This window comes from Apis cerana, linkage group LG5, assembly GCF_029169275.1.
Source record: "Apis cerana isolate GH-2021 linkage group LG5, AcerK_1.0, whole genome shotgun sequence".
Taxonomy (NCBI): Eukaryota; Metazoa; Arthropoda; class Insecta; order Hymenoptera; family Apidae; genus Apis; species Apis cerana.
In genome coordinates this window covers 7,178,083-7,198,085 of record NC_083856.1, presented here as the reverse complement: position 1 = coordinate 7,198,085, position 20,003 = coordinate 7,178,083, and the positions used below count along the sequence as shown (strand labels likewise).

Here is a 20,003-nt window from a genome sequence, read left to right as displayed (position 1 = left end):
TATTACCGAACGAGGCTCGACCAATGATGAGACGAGATGGTGGTCGTAGCCATGCCCAACAGCCAATGAGAAAACACATCGACTAGCTGTCAGTCCGACCACGCCCCAGCCAATCGGCGCTTAGCTGCGCATGACAGAGTGGCTCGGTCTCGGAACACGCCGGAGCGGCAGTCCCTTCTGGTGCGTGCGTAGGAGAACGTCTCTTTTTCGACCGGTCACAAGAGAGAGAGAGAAAGAGAAAAAGAGAGAGGGAGTGCGTAAATCTGACGTTTCGTTATCATTTTTCGAATTGTCTTCGATGTCACGGGTTCCGATATACTTTGATCATCGTGTCGTCGCGCGTGATCGTTGATATTTATTGGTTATATTCATCGCATCGCGTGTTTTCTTTCGCCGGTAGTGTTAGGAGTGCGATATAAACAGTGCGTTTTTCGAATCATTTTCAAGTGTATCGCGTTGTGTCGCGTTATTTTCGACAATCTGTTCTCAAAGATTCGACGACAATGGTTTGAAAAATTGTTTCACTCGAGATTTGATAAAAAGAAGAATCGAAAAAGATAGAGGAGGACAGAAACGGACTATTTAACGCTCCTAATAATAGCCAGTGCGCGTTCGTACGCGAGTATACTAAGCGCCTATAAATACACACCTACCACGGCCCGCGGAAACACGAGCCCGTGGATTTCACGGTGCAACCTGCCACGAAGAGATAGAAAAGACGCGAAGTCGAAGGGAAAAGAGGGAGGATAATCTTGAAGGAGGGCGCACCTGGCGCTCTAAGAGAAACTTGCCATAATCGGATCTAGTCGGAGGCAGTAACGCAAGATAATCGCGCAACACGCGAGATGAAGAAACTATAGAAAAAGATAAACGTGCCAGAGAAAGAGAAAGAGAGACTGTGAATCAACCCACTGGCTGCTAGTTACATATCAGCCTCTGAAAGCAGATTAGAGAATAACCTGCAGCTGGAGTGTGAGATTTTATTATTCCACGGAGTGTATCCTTTCTTTTACTCTCGTAACACGAGAAACGTCTCGTTGGAATTCGTCGGCAGCCAAGCTTGCAGCAAGTCTACCAGCAGTAGACTAAAAATATCCCCTTCCTGCATATTCTGACGCGTTTATACCGTCACAAGTGTGGCGCGTTCTTCCTTTGTGTTGCTGTTATAAACTCTTCAACCCTCTGCTTTCTCTCTGTGCTCAAAAATACACGACCACTTTATTCCACTAACTACTTAGTTTTGTCTGATCGAAAGAGAAAAATCTTTATAACAATATAGTTTCTCCAACTATATATCTAGACGCTAGCGAACGTGTTCGTTGATTCGACTACGGTGAAAACGCACCGAGAGAAGGATGCCTCGCAGAAAATTGTACGTGAAGAAGCATCGTGGATGACTATCGAAAGGTATGAAGATCGTTGATAAGTTCATTACCGCCGGTGGCTCGTACGCAGCTGAATATCCGCCGTCGGAACGATTCTTGAAAGAATCAAGCCTCGTCCGTCGGCTAAACGACCAGTGGGCCGCGGATTTTTCACAAGTGGTTAATAAAGAATATAATTCTATCGCGTGGTAAAGAAAACGAAAAAAGAATAAGAAAATAGTGAGTGAAACGAAGTGCACGGAAGAAAAGTGGTCCACGGTGGAGGGTGGAGGGAACGGAGTACAAGGGGTCGCCGTGGGCCCCGGAGATGATGCGATGATGGCCTACGGAGGAACCACCGGAAACGGAGGTGCAATGGGACCTTCTTCTGGTGGTACAGATGTTTTGGGCTCGACTGGTGATTACAGTCCACAAGGGACACCGACACCACTCACGGGACACACTGCCGGACCCGTTGAAGCAACTACCTACGGTCCTGGAACGGGACCAGCGAGTTATAGCCCCCAAGACAGTCCTGCGAGCTCTGCCGGCGGTGGTAGCGGTAGTAATGGACAACTTCCCAGCTTCGGATTTACGCAGGAACAAGTCGCATGCGTTTGTGAGGTAAGCTTTAAAAAATATTATTCGAGTGGAAATTTGAAATTTGAGTTTGCTTTAACGCGTTGTTGATCGATAAAATCAATTCCGTACGCGCGGTGTTGGACGACGAGTGTCCGACGGAAAGGTGCTAGATACAATTTTCTTATACTTTACTTCATTCTTCGTTTGGACAATATTAAAATATTGATTTGCGAATAATATGATTCAAATAATATCCAGTTATGTATAAATTTCATGTCAGTCGATAGTTGTGACAGTAACATCGTGCATCATAAAAAGTCATTATATTTTTTGCAATCGAAATATTATAAATGATATATCGTAATATACAAATGATTTATATTTTATTTTTCACTTAATCAATAAATAATATAAAAATATTATTTCCACGATATTATTATTTTTAATAAATTTATTTTTTTTATTTTCTTATTAATTTATTTCATTTATGTAAGGACGATAAGACATACGTAATCGGAACATTCGATCAAGATATTATTAAAATCAGAAATAATAGAAATTAAAAAATTTATATGCAGATTTTCAATTACGCGGAAGGTCAACATTCATAAATTATCGTTTAAGGACCAAATTCTTGTAATAAAATTATTCGCGAAATAATATTTAACTTCTTGGCCATTATTTATGCACTTTGCGGTGATGAAACTCTCCCTGAAATTTTCTATTTTTCCGCGAATACAATATTGTACAACACCGCGCGCCAAGATTCACTTGCATGTCACATCTAATGGAGTTCATACGATTTTACCAACCATAAATTGTTTTGTGTGCGACGTTTACGCTCTTCTCGCATCGAATAGCCCATGTGTAGCCCACGACGGAATTCATTAGTTACACATCTCGAATGTTTTATTCGAAACAGTAGTTCGAAATTCTGATTTTGTATAATTTGACGAAGATTAAAAGTGAAGAAAATAAAATAAAAAAAATGATTCGTTAGTGACGTAGTATCATATAAATACGATTGTATAATAATAAATGTATTAAAACAATTATTTTTCTGTACTTAAAAAAAAAAATGTGTAAAATTATAGACATAAACAGAAATCAATAATACATTAGGAATGTGCGAGGAACGTTAACATTTGCACACTTTTCCCATTTGTCTTACATATACGGCTAGACGTTTAACTCCTTGCCCACGTCACATGGATATTCTAATTTACGACAGCGTTTTGTGTTTTCGATAAACGACCGAGCTGTTTGTTAAGAATAGAATTGTTTAACAGTTAATTACGCCCGCGTCATAATAAAGAGAAGCTTAAAAAAAAATTTAAACATTAACGATCGTGTCTTTCAATATAATTTAAGCTTATCGTTTCGGTTAAAAACATTTCGTGCGTGAAACATTTACCGTGATTAAACGATCGATCAATTTAAAATTTGTAATTTTGAATTTAAAATTTAAATTAATCGTTGAAAAAGCGTACTGGAAATAATAATAGTAATTATGCGTGACATCCGCCAGATGGTATTTTATCGTCACTATGGTTACCGGTAATTCGTGAAAATCCCGTGAGACGTGGGCGCTAGTTGTCTTGTATCATACGAAGTAATCGGCGAATCGACTCGTTCGAGAAAGAACGATCTATCGATATTTTGCCGTTAGCCGGGTGGTGCCGGTAGTTTCTTGTGCTACCGTTTGTTGCGTGCTTCAAGTTCTCGCGCGAAGACAAATCGATTCTCGAGTTCGCGGCAGAACGGTGGATGGAACGAGACAGACTGAAATCGTTTAACGGTTTAGCTAGCACGCCTCGGTATGTCGGTTTGATTTGTCGTCGACCAATCGAAAACTTCCGTATACCGTCGTTAAAGCCCGATCGCGATCTCTGTGTCAGCCATTTCTCTTAGGCTTTCATCGCGACTCGTTTCTCATTATATGACCGGATTTCTTGCACACATTGTGATTAATCGTTCGTCAGAAGTGTAGAAACTAGTGGCACCCGGCGACGCGAATGAAGAAGTAATCGAGGCAGGTGCACAAGACTCGTACCATCGTCTCATTTAATGGATGATCGTTTTCGATAAGTTGCTTGTAATAAGCAATCGAGCATTGATTTCATTACATGTTATAGCATAATAATTTTTCCTCGATATTTATATTTTTTCTTATAATTTTTCTCAACTTTTCTCAATTTAATGTTTACGCGTAATAAAAATTCGGTTTTTTTTCTTTTTTTTTTTTGCTTTTATATTACGAGTCGTGTTGCATCGAAGAATAAACTCGTGAAAAGGGAATATTAGCATAAATTTATCCAAGTGTTATCTTTCTTAATAAATGAATGTAGATATGTTACATCTGCTGATTGTTGATACGTTAAATTATTAATAATTTATCGAAAAAAGAAAAGAAACACCCTTTTCGCGGAATGAAATAGATACGAGATGAAATAATAGTTACGATTGAAAAATATACAAGATACACTAGAATAAGAGGAGATCGGGATGAGTTCTGCCGACTAACAGTGTGCCCCCCCTGTCTATCGTCTTCAAGGCGATGGTGTCGTCTGTCCAGGTTCTCCAACAGGCAGGCTCTGTGGAGAGGCTTGGCAGGTTCCTGTGGTCCCTGCCAGCGTGCACTAGGTTGCATCGTCACGAGAGTGTGCTGAAAGCTAAGGCGATTGTCGCCTTCCATCGGGGCCACTTCAAGGAACTGTACAGGATTCTTGAGAGTCATACATTCAGTCCGCACAATCATCAGAAACTGCAAGCTCTCTGGCTCAAGGCTCATTACATAGAGGCCGAGAGATTGAGAGGAAGGCCTCTGGGTGCAGTTGGTTAGTATAAGATTTTCCTCAAATCATTCCAAATTTTCATTGGATAATTCGAAATATAAAGTGTGTTTAATATGCATTATCCTTCGAAATAAAAGATAATTTTCTGTCTTCAAAATAAATTAATTGCCGATATTAACCGCCATATTGTTTACGAAATTTTGTCTCTATATCTCATTGGTAGCTATAACTCACAATTCCCCGCTCTAATGTATAAATCGAAATTCAAATTCTTAAACAGATTTACCAAAAAAAAATTGATAATACGTGTATAACTTAATTTACTTTATGTAATTGTACTATATTCTCTATCATTTTGCGTAATACATGAGAAAATTTTTTCAAATTCTTCGCGTTCGTTTCTTTTTTCTGTAATCTCACTTAGTGTTGGCGATAGTGAAAGTTTAAAAGTACAAATCGGCCGCGTAACAATGGGCCGACTCTAATTTATTGACAATCATAATAGCGCCGGAAAGGAAACATCTCGCGCAGGAGAAAGAATCGCGCCGCAATTTCGCGCCCGAGGCCTGCCAGTTTTATTTCCGTCGCGCATTGTAAACAGGGAAGAAGGCGAGTTTAACGAGCCGACATTCTAATTAGATCTTTTCATTTACTTTTGTGAACCAATTTGTGTCATTTGATCCTTCTTTCTTTCTTCCTTTGTCTTTGTGCTAAAACCAGAGAGCAAAGAAAGAAATTCGTGTGACGCGAAGTTTGTGTGAAGATTTCTTGCTTGTTTTGAAAAAGAACTTCGCTATACGTATTTTTAAGAAAGGGTTAACGCATAACTGATTCTTTTAAGAAGTTAGAGCAAAAATTGTTATCGGTTTCCTTTTTTCTTTTCATTTTCCATTTTATTTGCATAAAATGATTACAGTGAAACATCAGAAAAGTATTTTTAAAAGACCTTCGCGATGTAAAGTTTTATTTATATGTTTGATTTTTTTATTCTCTCGAGTATCGATGGCAATTGATAGCTGAAGGAGAATGCAAAACAATGCACGATATTTGTAGATCGAACGACGAAAATAAAATCGAACACACGCGATGTTTGTGCATCGGTGTTGCGTCGTTTTAAAAATATTTCCTCTCCTAATTCGAAGATTTATCGCCTTTGAACGTACAAATCGCGTTATTACTTTTTTGTAATTGATGATTTTAATTAACGATAGTAACATATAATTTTGTTCGTAAACAAGAATAATCTACAATTTAAATGCAATTGTATTTATGTAATTAAAATATAATAGGATTTTAGTATAAAATACAAAATTAAATGAAATATCCTTTTTTGATAAAAGTTAAAATCGCTTAAAGTTAAAAATATAAGTATTTCATATTTGTATATAAGAAAAAAAATATTTAAATTACAGGAAAATATCGCGTTCGGCGTAAATTTCCTCTGCCCCGTACTATTTGGGACGGCGAGGAGACATCTTACTGCTTCAAGGAGAAATCCAGAAGCGTTCTGAGGGATTGGTACGCTACTAATCCTTATCCTTCGCCTCGTGAAAAGCGAGAATTGGCAGAAAGCACGGGACTCACTACTACGCAAGTCAGCAACTGGTTCAAGAACCGGAGACAAAGGGATCGTGCAGCTGAACATAGGTATTTATCTTTTTTTAATATCTCTTCAATATTTTTAAAATTATTTCTTTTCTTTAACTTATACTGCGTCAAGGGGGATTGCTTATTATATATAATCCATATAATATTTTTAAATCGCGTCAGACGTATTATATTTTTCTATTTCGTTTGGATAATTCTATATTTTTGAACTTTGTTCGAAAGATCAAAGTCATTTAGAGCGTTGACATTTAGTACATTGTCTTTATTGCTGGTGAAATATCTGATATCCTTTGTTCATCTTGCTCGGCTTAATAATAATAATAATAGTAATATTAGTAATAACGATTTAAATATATATAGATATAGCGTTATTTTCGCGGGAATTTTAAAAGCAATTTCTCACGCAACAGTGTTACTTATAGATATTAAGATAAATTTACACTTATGCACATGGAATGTGTAAATTAGCTTATGAATATAAGGAGTTTTTCTGTTCGAACGTTTCAAAGAGGAACATTACATAATCTTCTTTTAATAACCAAATATACATATATCGCGATATGCCAGACGCGTCTGCTTATTTTAAAGTGGGAAAGAGATGAGAAAACACGTGAGAAATGTCGATGATGATACGTGTGTTGTTACAATAATAGCTTCGTCATATCGACCTGGGTATACGTATGCATTTTCATACATATTTTTCGCATGGCCTTGTTCGAAGAGTTAATGACGGTGGCCGAGTTGATATCCGTGGAATTCGTGGAGGGCGCAAGCGTAGGAGTTTCATGTTGTTTGGAAGGTCGTTGCTCTATATCCGATTTTAGAAACGACCGAACAAACTCGAAGACGGCCTCATAACTACGTAACGTTAGCGATGTATTTCACTTGCGTCGTGCGATTCGCTTTTTATCAGATCTTAACCTCTACATTTTCGTTTTTTTATATCGAAGGACACGTTACATCGTTATCTATCGAAAGTAAGAAAGAAAGAGAGAAAGAAATAGCGCAGAGGTTATGTTGTTACGTTGTTGCTTCTAAATCGTCCTCGAATTTAATTATATGGACGTTAACTTTTTCCATTTTAGCTCACTGTTGGAACTCTGTAATTTTCGATCCGAAATGAACACCTTGTTCGAGACGTAACACGATCTGTCGAACCGCTTAATCGTCGGATCCTCGTTACTGCCATTTTGCTCTCGAGCGGAAAGAGTTAAAATTCTCGACTACTCGGAACAATTTAGATACCGTTATAATATCTCCTTTGAAATCGTGTAATAATCTACGTTCATTTTTTATGTTCACCGAATGTAATCAATATATACTTTCATATCGTGATTCTCTATTTCGTATTGGAACGGATAACACGAATCTGCTAGTAATATTATTCCTCCCGATTAATCCTAGAACATTATAGTGGGATACCTCATTCTCCAATTTTACGATATTCAAGTTTCACACCTAAATTTATTTCTTTATTTCATCCCTTTTTTATTTATTTATTCTTTTTACGTCTTCTAAACTTGCGAAAAACTAAAATCTCGCGTTAACAAAATTATATTAATTTAACCAATTTAAAACTTTATTGTTATTCATTTTCATAATTGCGATATACAATATACATCAATGTTTACACACGCGTAATCAGTATGGGAATATCGAAAAATAGATGAATCTCTTGGAGTAAAAAAATCATCTGTTTCCGGTTTAGTATAAAAGATTCAACGTGATGATTAATAGCGAGCGTAATTCAAGAATCGTCGAATGGACGATCATCGTACGTCATAAATAACACGGGGGGGAGGAAAAAATAAAATAAAATAAAAAACCAGTTCTTGTTCCCTTGATTTCGGTGCGAATCCATCGATGCGAATCGTGGCCAGGATAGACGGCGTTTCTCCTCGACGAGAATTTCGCGAGGGAGGAAGTGGGAAGCACCACCGTGGCGAGGCCCAGTCCAGTACACAGCCGTGTCACGCCACGGGGAACGTATCGAATTTCTTATGGCTTCTGTGTATTCCCATGAACGGAGAAGGACTCGGAGAGAAACAGAAAGGTAGAGAGAGAGAGAGAGAGGTTAGCGCGAGGGGGAAGTTGGTGGGGGTAAGAAAGAGAGAGACAAACGAGCGGTGGTGGATCCTATAGTCCTATCCGATGGCTTTGGGGGTATCGTGGATACGCATGGCATCATTCGCGGCATATTAATTACAGGAAATCCTACAAAGCATCCATATCACCCTCCTGCACCTTCCCTATACGTTGCACACCCCCTCGATGGAATATCGAGTCGAAATAGTTCATTGTTGCGCTTTTCATATCGAGGTTATACCATATGTAGATAAATTTTATTGAATAAAATCTGTGTCTAGAGCCGATATATAGGCGGCGATTGAATTTGAACGATGCAGAGAAAAGATCCGTTTGATTGCTTGGATGGCTCAATTAATAGAGTGATTTTATGATTTAAACAACGAAGGAGATAGCGATGAACGATCCTTTTTCTCGTTCCATTAACCGAACCACGTACAACGTATTTCAAGGATAAATTTTTTGATGCCGTTGCGTATATGTTATCTATCTCTGTATGATTCATAACATTATTGCGAGATTAGATTTCAGTCTGCGGATGGCCAAATTGCTCATCATTTATTATTATCAAAAGTAGCTTAGAGGATTTTTTCGAATCTTTTCAAACGTGTTTAATTAATCGGTTCCAATAATTGGAATGCAACCTTGATGATAGAGACTCGACGATAAATTCGACCGAAACGAAAATACGAGCACGGAGCTAGGACATTTCGGGGAATTAATGAGTCACACGTGCTCGCACCGAAATTGGACGACGTTAGAAAAAGGTGAAGGGGAGAGTGGAGGAAAGGACGAGGCGCGCAACGGTGCGTAGCGATAAGAATTGCTTGTCTAAGCGGCGCAATCTGGTACCGCTTGTTTATGTTTCGCGCTACCTTCTAGTCTCTTTATTAGATAGTTGGCTACCCTGCACAGTCAAGATGACGGTTCACTATCGCGAAACTGGACAAAGATCGCATTCCGTTACGGTTGGGGGGGGGGGGGGGAGAGATATCTATAAAAACATTCGTTGGTCTTGTTCTCGTGCGAACAATCATCGTTTTTCTTTCCTTCTTCTCTTTCGTTCTCGTTTTTCTTCTCGTTTCTGTCGATCAGCAGAAAAACGTTGGCTACGTTGTCTGTGACCGGTGTCCGGTAACCGAACGTGCGCACAGATCGTAGGAACGCGAAGGGACGATAAGAGAAAAAGATGCTGATCGCGAGATTTCAGACGGCGCCGTCTGCTCGTTATCTTCACCTCTTTTATTCGCGCAATTCCATCCGCGCTCTCGAATATCTTCTTCTTTCGCGACACACACGTGGTCGGAATATTCTCCGAGCATTGATAGCGCGTTACTCTTTCGGGAATTGAAATGTTACTAAATGTTTCGGCATGGTTAATATGCTAAAAGGTTGAAGGACGCGTTGAAAGGATAAGTAGTTAAAAATTTCGAATAAAAATTACTTTGAGTAATCGCTTATTATAACGAATAACATTTATTCCTAGCTCTTTATTTTTAATTATAGTTGATATCCGCTCTTTACGTAACTTCAGCCGTTTCTAATTACTTTAAAATTTTATGCATCTCTGCTTTTTATTCGGTGACATATAGCTTTTTATTTTACCGTTTTATTACATTTGTCGCCACATCCTACGTTGCATTTCGTTATAATGATTACGCCTATTTGATTTAAAATCAACAAATGTATATAAAAGTCAAAATATCCCTGGTCGATACATTCTCAGAGTCGCGTTATTCTGAGCGTAATTGCAAAATAGCGCAAATTTGCGGTAGAATGAAGTTGTCGAAGGTTATTGCCTTCCGAAGTAGAAGTTCCGAGTCACGCGAACCTTTTGAATAAATCGTCTGTTCTTCGTTTATGCGTTTATATGTATGGATCACGTGTAAACGAGCCGGTTAAATCGTTCGATAAGAGTTCCCCAGGGGAGAGTGTACACCGTGTGCATCCTGGAGTTTGACGTTTTTTGCCCGACACCGACGCCCACGAGACGCCCCAGTCTCGTGGGGACCGCGATACCGCCAACGGTTCCGCCCCTGCACGCGTGATCCAACTTTAATTTACATCAGCTTGTCGAGAGCCGAATCGAACAATCGAAAGAAAGTACGCTCCACTCTTATTCTTTATCATCGTAAACATTTTTATTGGAATATATATATATATTTTTTTTTAAATAAATTTGAATTGGAATTTTAATATATTATAATAATATATTAAAATATATTAATAATATATTAAAATTATAATAATTTTAATAAACGAAAATATATTTCGATGTCGAAATAATATATCGTAAAAAATTTTTCCCCGAATCAATAATGTATACGGATATGGAAAATCTTGAATTTAGATCGAGACCCTGAAAATGTGTAATACTTCATCATTCGATCGATTTCGAGTAATTGTATGCCTCTACAATGTAGTTATAAACGTTCGTTACGGTACTGCTTAGGAAATTCGTAGAGTGGGGGAATGTCGAATTTCGGCAGTCGCGTATCGGCGCTCGTAGAAACAACACGGTCGTCGTATCGATTACACGATTATCGTTTCAAATATATATATATACATATTTTATGTTGTGTATTTTAAATTTTTATTTCAATTCTTTTATTTTTATTAATATTTACGAGAAATCAATAATTATTAAATTATTAGAAAAAAAAAGAAAGAGAAAGGAGAAAAAAAATCGTCATCGATCTTTCTAACACAATCTTCCTGTTTTTCACAGTAGATTCGTCTTTATTACATTCTAAAAAAAATAGAATATCGCACACAGACGCGTGTGTGTGTTCTATTCGTTATTGTAGTTGCTACAATAAATTGTCATTAACGACTCTTGAAATATATTCGAGTCTTCTTCTTGGGCATAAAACAGTCTCGTTGAGAGATTCGGGGCCTGGCGTCTCTTCGATGCATTATACTCCTCATTTCAAGTGGACAAAAATAAACTTCTCTTCTCCGCACGTGCCGTGACAATGTTTTTTCTCCTTGCAAACGCAATCCTGCATTATAAATACAGCTCGACCAGGAAAGACACGTTTAATCTCTATATCACCCATGTTATTTGAAACTTATGTACACATCCATATATTTAGATATATTCTTGAAATTTTTATCTTATTTCACCAATACTACCATTATGAACATCGGATTCGACCTATCTATCGAAATTATTTTAGTCTTTCAATTTTGAATCGAAATCGAAATGCAAAAAACGAAAAGAAAGAAGAATAATAATCGGTTTATAAAATTATTTTTCTCGCGAGAAAACAAAATTCCAGCTAATTATCCCGAATTATTATCGTCGTAATAATTTATTTATTTTACAGAAGTCTCTTGTACTTGTGATGTATTCGTTGAAAATCAAAATAGTTTCTTCCACAGATCAAATTCAGACCAGATTTTTACCTCTGAAATTATGCAGCGGCAATCGAGCGTTAATTTTTAATCCGTGACACGGAGAAAATTTTCATAATTGAGAAACTGACCCGATTAACGGATTAAAAGTGACGTTATTGTATGGACGCCCTGACTAATATCGTAATATCCCAAGTGGAAGTGAACTGTTTCTCTTTTAGACGCGTTTCTAATCTTCGAAAATGCCGGGCATCGTAACCCGTTCGCCTCGGCCGAAGGGTTAAGAACAACAACATTGCTCCGCCGAAAATAAATAAAGCCGGAAGAGGCAGACCTCTCCTACGTGCCGTCCAGACGTTTTGCCTCTTCCGTTTAAACGTTTAGCCTCGTTTTCGTTACCGCCACAGAAGAATTATATCGATGAATAAATAAAGGAACGGGCAAGATCTTTGATTGGAAGTTCAACCGAAACGGATCGGATATTTTATGATATCGTTCCTCCACGCGGATAGCGTCATAACTCAACAAATATAAATTTACTTGATAAGGATTTTAATTTCGTTCCGTAGTATTCCTTTTTTTTTTTTTTTAATTAACGAACATTGCAACAAACGCAATACTTTTTTTTTTAATTTTATTAATAATATTTACCTCGTAGATAGTTTTTAACAATCTGGTTTGATAATAGGTTTGACAAAATTGTCAAAAAAAAAAAAAGGAAAAAAATAGATTCGAGATTAAACGGACAGAGAGTTAAAAATATATCCAAGAAATCTTAATCCTTTGCGCTGGAGAGGAGGCCGACTCTCGGTCGCTGTGGCGCGGCGTTTCACGCGACAACTATTTATTTATTATGCTAGATTTCGTAATCTCCGATTAATAAAAGCGCAGTATCGATCTGTGAATAGATTCCTTAGCTCTTTATTTCTTAATTAGAAAGCGCGAGATAACACTCGTCGCATCGAAATCATCTCGGCACGAAAAAAATCGTCGTTGATAATTAATTTAATAATTTTGATAATACGTTATTGTTCCGTAATAAAAATATCTTCCGTGACACGAATATCGAAACGCTAGGTTAATCCATTTTTCTACAACTCTCGCGTGGTTTCTCGTGTGGATGGATCGAAGAGAGAAGTGGTGACTGCACAGTTCGTTGGGGTTGGAGCCTAGTAATGGGCTCTGTCGTTGTTCTCCAATGTCAACAAAACATTGCTAATGTACCCCAGGCCAGCACAAACTCACTCTTGCCTCACCCTCGTTGCGCCACTGTCAGCACACCCCCTCTTCTTCGCCCGACGATAAATCGAGGGCTGGCTCGAAGGAAAGGAATAATCGGGAAAATGGAGGTTGCTTCAACTTCTTCCTCGATATTTATCCATTCTATGGAAACGATCTTCTTTGCGAAATTTATCGAATTTTTTAATAATTCGAAGGATTGATTTCTAAATAAATATATATCTGTTTATTCTTCCATTTATTTAAAAAAATTGGAATCCGGAGAATCGGAGAACGTCTACCGATTGTTGGATAAAATTCAACTCTTGTTTCTTGCATAATTTTTCTTAAAATTCCCGTCAGCAAAATCCAATATTCATTAATCTCTCGGATTAATACTCTCCCCATTCTGGTCCATCTTGCAGACTCGCTTTGGAAATTTTATACGAAGATCGGATTCTTTTAACAGCTCGACCGACGATAATTTTTTAAACTATGGATCATTTTGATAACACATTTTTACGTAATTTTAGATAATAAAAAGATAGTTCGACTCTTGTAATTTGCATCTTTAATTGTTCTTGATTACATTGATTTCCGATAACCGATTTCTCGTTCTATTTGTGGCCGCTCCGACAGACATTCTTTCATAAGTATTCTATCAGGAATTCGAGATGTTCTTGTATTATTCTTTTACTCGATTACGATTGATCTTTGTAACAATAGTCAGCCCTACATTTTCTCTTTCATTTTTCATTTTCGCGCTTCTCGTATCCAATTACGGTATAATAATTACATTATAAACAGTAGATATTACGATTCTATTGATTGTAAGCAACAATCAAATTACATAGAATTAAAAAATCTTTCTAAAAAAAAAAGATTCTTCTTTTCGATCTTTCTATGCAATTTGCAAAGATATCCTATATATTTCTATCTTCAAAATGCGTAAATATGCATATATATATACACTCTCATCCATGATGGATTATAATAAATCAAAATATTATCTCTTAAGGAAAGAAACATGTTAAAAAGAATGTAATATAAACTATATAATCAAAGGAGAGATAATATCGCGATTAAACGATTCGAAAGGAAAGACTGGAGGAATTTCTTCGTGGCATTCTTTCCTCGAAACGTTTGAACCGTTTCTCGCGAACGATGAACATATTTGGACTTCTAAATTAGATTATCTCAACAAATGGATGGACGTATGTTTGTTTGTAACTATATATGCCTATTCCAACGGCATCGACGTGTGTGGCTTTAATAATTTTACGGATTAAATTTAACCGATAGTGTTCGATTCAAAATCATAGTTAATTTTTAACCCCCTTCTCTTAACGGTAGATTTAATTTTAATCTTTAATAATTGATTATTAGTTATTTGTTAAACGAATGTTAACATAGATGGTGAGGAATGGGGGGATAAAATGGGATTGTAGGCACGTTTTTTTGACTTGGATCTATTAGTAAAATTGTTGGTAAAGCTACTTAGGAAACTGACGGTCCCTTAGGTAGTTCGTCTCTGTTTGCTGGTTCTTCCTTGTGTAAATCTTGGCAATCTTCTTTGAGAAATTTTCCGACGCTTCCACGAGTCAACTTTTATTCGTAAGGAATATTGGAAATTCTTGAATATCACTGTTATTATAAATCGTGCAATTTGAAAAAGAGAAACATTACAAAATATTGATCTCAATTTGAATAAATGATCGATAGAAAATTTGATTATAAGATCTGATCTTAATCAAATAGTTCTATCTATTCATCTATAAATATCAAATCATTAACTTTAATATCATCTGTTTTAAAATTATTACTACGTGTAAATTATTACGTATTTTAATACCAATTTTATTTCTATTTTTTGAGATAATTTTCTATGTTATAGATTTATATATGACATAGATAACATTGATGATGTATTTCCCGATTCACAATGCGCGTCCATCATTATCCTTGGAAATTAAATACATACGTATCACCCCTAAAAAACTAAAAAAAAAAAAAAAAAAAAAAGTATTAAATATCCGTTATTCAGACCTTAATTAAATCGTTCCATCGAGTGTTGTCACGTAAGTGGAAAATGGAAGCGCATCAGATTGAAGTGGACGCCGATTGAGGGGGTGTATATGGCGTTGGTGGGTTTCTGGAAGGGTGGATGCCACTTCCCGGATGTGGAGGAGGACAGATGGGGGAAAAAGGGAATGGAGTCGGTGTCGAGAAAAGGGCGTTTCGGAAGGGGACACGAATAGTCCGTTGGGTAAGGGTTGGACGGGGGTGGCTGCGCCAATATTGACTCTTTCTGAAAACTGGGGACCTCACGGTGACAAAGAGGGTGGCGCTACTTTACCGCGCCTTTTGTGCGTCTCCAAACGTGGAAATGGCGCCTGCTCGATCATCAAACTCGATTTATTCAGTTCACTTCGGAAATCGTATTTTATATTAAAGAATATTTCGTAAGAGTAAGATATATTATCGATAAAGTTTATCGAAACCGATATATAGCATTATAAAATATTCTCGTTCACGATCCCAAGTTCAAATTAACTTCTTTAATTAGAAGAAATTAATTCTTCTATCTAATTTTGAATCTAGGGATCTCTAGAATTGGAAGATCCTTTTCCATCGTATTAAATTTTTCGTTAGAAACCATCCAATTAGCAAGTTAAACTGGAAAAAGAAAGAGAAGGTGATGGGAATATTTTTTCCACGAGTGTCGACAAACGCTCGATCCTAAAAGACTTTGGATCCACGTCCATAGTCGAAGGACAACGTTGATGAATCGTCGCCTGTTATAGGCCTGTCTGGCTGCTGGCCGCAGCCAGTAGCGTGGGTCGACACCGCGACTCCTCGACACGTCGACGATCGTGATCGATTTCCATCAAAGTCGATGTCGAGCTTCGATACCGATCGACTTCCATCAAAGTCGAAGACCTCGCCCTATTCTTTCTCCCTCTTTCTCTCTCGTACGCTAATACTCGCTCATCTCTCGCTGCGACCGGATGAATCACGAGGTCCGTAATCTAGTTCTTCGATGACTTTGTCGTTGAATCGCGACACAACCGCGATTTTATTGCATCGTGAGGGGAAATATGCGTGAAAAAAAGGCAAACGGGTGATGATAGTCTTTTACTACTTATGAGAGAAAACATTTTTTCGTCAACATTAAAATAATCACCAAAATAATTAACCAATGATTACATTTAAAAAATATGTTCATAATATGTCGATTTATCGATTATAGTAGTGACTTCAATATAATAATTTATATTGAAAATGTTATTCATAGCCAGTAACTATTCTAACCTATTTCTAACCTCAAATAATTTCGATAGGTAACGAGATATTTTATTAATAATAATAAGGAACTTTATATGTAATATAATCATTGTCGTAATAAACCTAAGCCAAAGTATTAATTGTGTAACTTTTTCACATTGAATAACAATCAAAATTTCTCCTTTTAGCGTAACCGATAATGATCAACGAGAATAATAATCTCACCATATTTCGTTCACTTAATTCTCGATAAATCCATCATGTTGCAATAAATTACACTCGTACAAAAAAAAAAGGAAAGAAAGACGAAAGAAAAATACAGGGTCCAGTGACAATGGTGGCCGGAAGTCCATGGTGGCGGGCAGAGAGAAAAGAGAGTTTCGCTGCGCAAATAAAGATGCGTTCGGGTCAAGCGGGTAGACACTCGTTGAAATCGTTCTCGCGATGCCGACGTCCCCGAAATAGCTACGAATACTGCCCGCGTACCATTGCCTGGTTTACGGTTACAGCGTGCACGGTGTCTGGGCAACGCGCTCTGCGTATCTGAAACCAGAGAACCCATCTCGTCACCGTGTCTCGTACGCGCAACGACATTCACGGAACCGTTGCACGAAAAAGGCGACTTGGTGAGTCGCACGCGCTGTAATTCCGCTCGGTTCCGAATTCTCATTTTTCATTGCCACTCGGACGCGGTCTCGTGGTCCCATTCGCGAATCCTGCTCGCGCAAACGAGATTCGTTCACGATCGTTCCGAGGCATGGAAAAGATGCGAATTTCTTTAAGTGGGCTACGTACTGAGAGGGCGCTACTTGTCAGCTTTTAGTTAATAGCTTTTCACACTTGTTTATTTTAGTGTATTGATTGTACTCGTATCTTGTTGCTAGTTAATTTTAAAGACGAAGTGGTATACGTCAATAAATCGTGTTAATTTATTATCGAAGGCAAATTGTAGGTTATTTGAATATGTATTATAATTCGGAAAAAATTGAAAAAATTTGTTTGCCATATAGATAGTTATATCTATTCTATCTTGATTAATATCATTTCACGGACGGATATATTTATTTAATGACGGATAAATTATGAAAATTCTTGTCTCGTCATTTAATTTTACGTATATAGGAAGAATAACATAATATAAAATGATAAGAATAAAGTTACGTAATGAAGATGGAACAGTTAATATGATAATATCTATAATATAATATCTGTAGAATTATAATAATAGCAATGGGGGTACAATGATGTATCTACGTTAATGAACCGTAATGCTCGAGGAGTTAATAGAATATTGAGAATTTATCGGGTGAAAAGTGAATAGTAACGAAGAATCTAGAAAAGAGAAAATATTGAGACGGTTCACAATTTTTTAAATTTATTTATCGAAAATTACACTTCCAATAGATTGTAAAGAAATTACTCGTTTTAAGTTATATCACGTAATCATTATTTATTATTAGTTCTCTCCCCCTATCTTTCCCTAAAACATAAAGGCGTCCCCGAATCACGGCGTAGAAAATAACCAGAAATAGAATCCATTTAAATTCTTAACTCTGTCTCATTAGTCTCTCAAAAATTGAAAATACGAAGCAACGAATATCAAGGCTTAATTTATATTTCCCTTTGCCAATCCCGTACAGCGGAACATCAAAGCCAGAAATTCGCGATGTTGGAGATGCGTGACGGCCACTGAATCATCTTTTGGACGAAAATTTTGAAACGATACGTAACCGACATCCGGGGAAACCGAATTCCAATGCGTGTTGCACCGAGGCCTTCCCATTCATTCCTTTCCCTTGCCACCGTTTTCGTGTAGATTCTGTCGCGAGAAACGGAGAACACCGTATATAAATAGACCGCGTTTTCACGTTTACACGTTTATTCCTGGTTGATGAATTCGCGTTCTGGCCTCAGCGATGATTTTCTCATTCAGATTTTCGATTTGGCGCGTTTCACGCGAGTTATCCGTAACCGTGATCGCCTTCGATGATCCATCGACGAGTGGGTGGCTCCTCTTAAAATTTTCATTAATGAGACATCGTGGAGGAGATATATTTTAGGAAAAACGTATTTATGAATATTCATGGTTCATTTATGGCGAGGAAATGTTTAATTTTATGTTATCGCGAGGTGACAAAACGACGGATTGTTACCGCAATCGTTAAAAATATGCAAATTCTCTTGGGAACGATTTATATTGACTCGCGTTGAAATGGAAGAACGAGGATCGCTATTTTAGTCCCAGTCATTTATGTAGAGATTAAAGCTTATTACCTTGGGCCGGTAATACTTGCAATAAAATAATAAAATTGCTAAATCTGACGAAACAATGATAGAAAAAAATCCAAGACTTTTGATCAAATTTATTATCGATGTATTATTTAATGGATGAATTGTTGAAATGATCTAATGCCCGATTAATAATACAATTCCTCGTATTTGACATGGATTTCTGAGGATGTTAATTGGTATATATAACACGATGATGACAAGATGATTACCATGATTATCTGCAATTCTAACATCGTATAAATTGTAATAATTAGATACATTGGCATGATATTTAAGATATGAATTAATAGTTCGATAACTCTCATATCATATTACGTAGCAAAAGAGTTAACAAACAACCTATAATCTTAAATATGAATATAAAATTAAAATTTTTCCAGTTAAAATTTCAATATCAGTTTAGAGTAGAATATTTTAACTTAAGGAGGAGCATAATTCTCCCTTAAAATTTGAGGGACCATCGTCTGATGTGACACAGACATCGCAGGAACGAGAGAAGACGACCTTAGCGTCAATCATTTGGCTGTATTTTCTGCGTGGACGTGGTTACAGTCGGATCTGTTGATTCGTAGGGAATCATTGACTCGAAATAGCTCCTCTTGGTCGTCGAAACATAGGCCAGGTCGTGATGCAACGTAATGGTGGAAATCGATGATAACTGGGTTAGTTTCTAAGAGAATATCTCGATGAAATTTAAGAATTTTAACTTTACGATCTAATGAAAATCGATTACGTTTACATTGCACTGCGAAATGTGTTTCTAGTTGTAGAATATAATTTATTGTCAATCCCTATGGTCTTCTTGATTATTTGTAGATTCCAAAGATTCTTTCGTGGATATAACATAGAGAAATGATTGATGCATCTTCTATGGTCCAGTGTTTCAAAAATATATGAATTATTGAATGTTATGTAGAAAGATTATTACATCGAGCCAAAAATAAGATTGTTAATATCATCGTGGGTAAATTATTGGTATTAACGAACGTGACGGTTATTTGTCGATACTCGTGATAAATCAATGAATAAGAAACACTCGACGGTATACGGTGCTATGCTACTCGATAAAGTTCAAACATTTATGACAATTTATTGGGCAGCTTTGATAACATGTGGATATTTTATATAATGCGAATTTATTGAACGTGATAACTTGCATTTTATGATTCTTGGTAAAGTATGGATGGCGCAATGGATTTCTGTGATTTAAATATCTATTCTCGAGCTCCGTTCATTTAACGAACGTAATTTTTTCATCTTTCTATAGTGCTATTCTTTTTACGGTAGAATTTTTAATTAATTCAGCAAGAAATAGCAAAACGTGTCTTTTTACGCATCCCTGTAAGAAACAAAACTCTATCGTCGAAAGAGAATTTTCAAAAAAGTTCCCACAAAAATCCAACAGGTGTCCAAATCG

General features: G+C 36.9%; 1 protein-coding gene across 5 annotated transcripts in view; it reads left to right on the top strand.

The window, feature by feature from the left end:
* The first annotated feature begins 150 nt into the window (after positions 1 to 150).
* Positions 151 to 20,003, top strand: part of LOC107997651 (homeobox protein SIX1) — a 37,366-nt gene continuing 17,513 nt past the window's right edge. For 3 of the 5 annotated variants that reach the window (XM_017056406.3, XM_017056404.3, XM_017056407.3), the window contains exons 1-3: positions 151 to 1,988; positions 4,501 to 4,783; positions 6,154 to 6,388. In XM_017056406.3, coding sequence (XP_016911895.2) covers positions 1,701 to 1,988; positions 4,501 to 4,783; positions 6,154 to 6,388 — 806 coding nt within the window. In that variant the 5' untranslated portion in view covers positions 151 to 1,700. The remainder of the gene's footprint in view (positions 1,989 to 4,500; positions 4,784 to 6,153; positions 6,389 to 20,003) is intronic. The other 2 variants (XM_062074807.1, XM_017056405.3) reach the window with 1 other exon arrangement.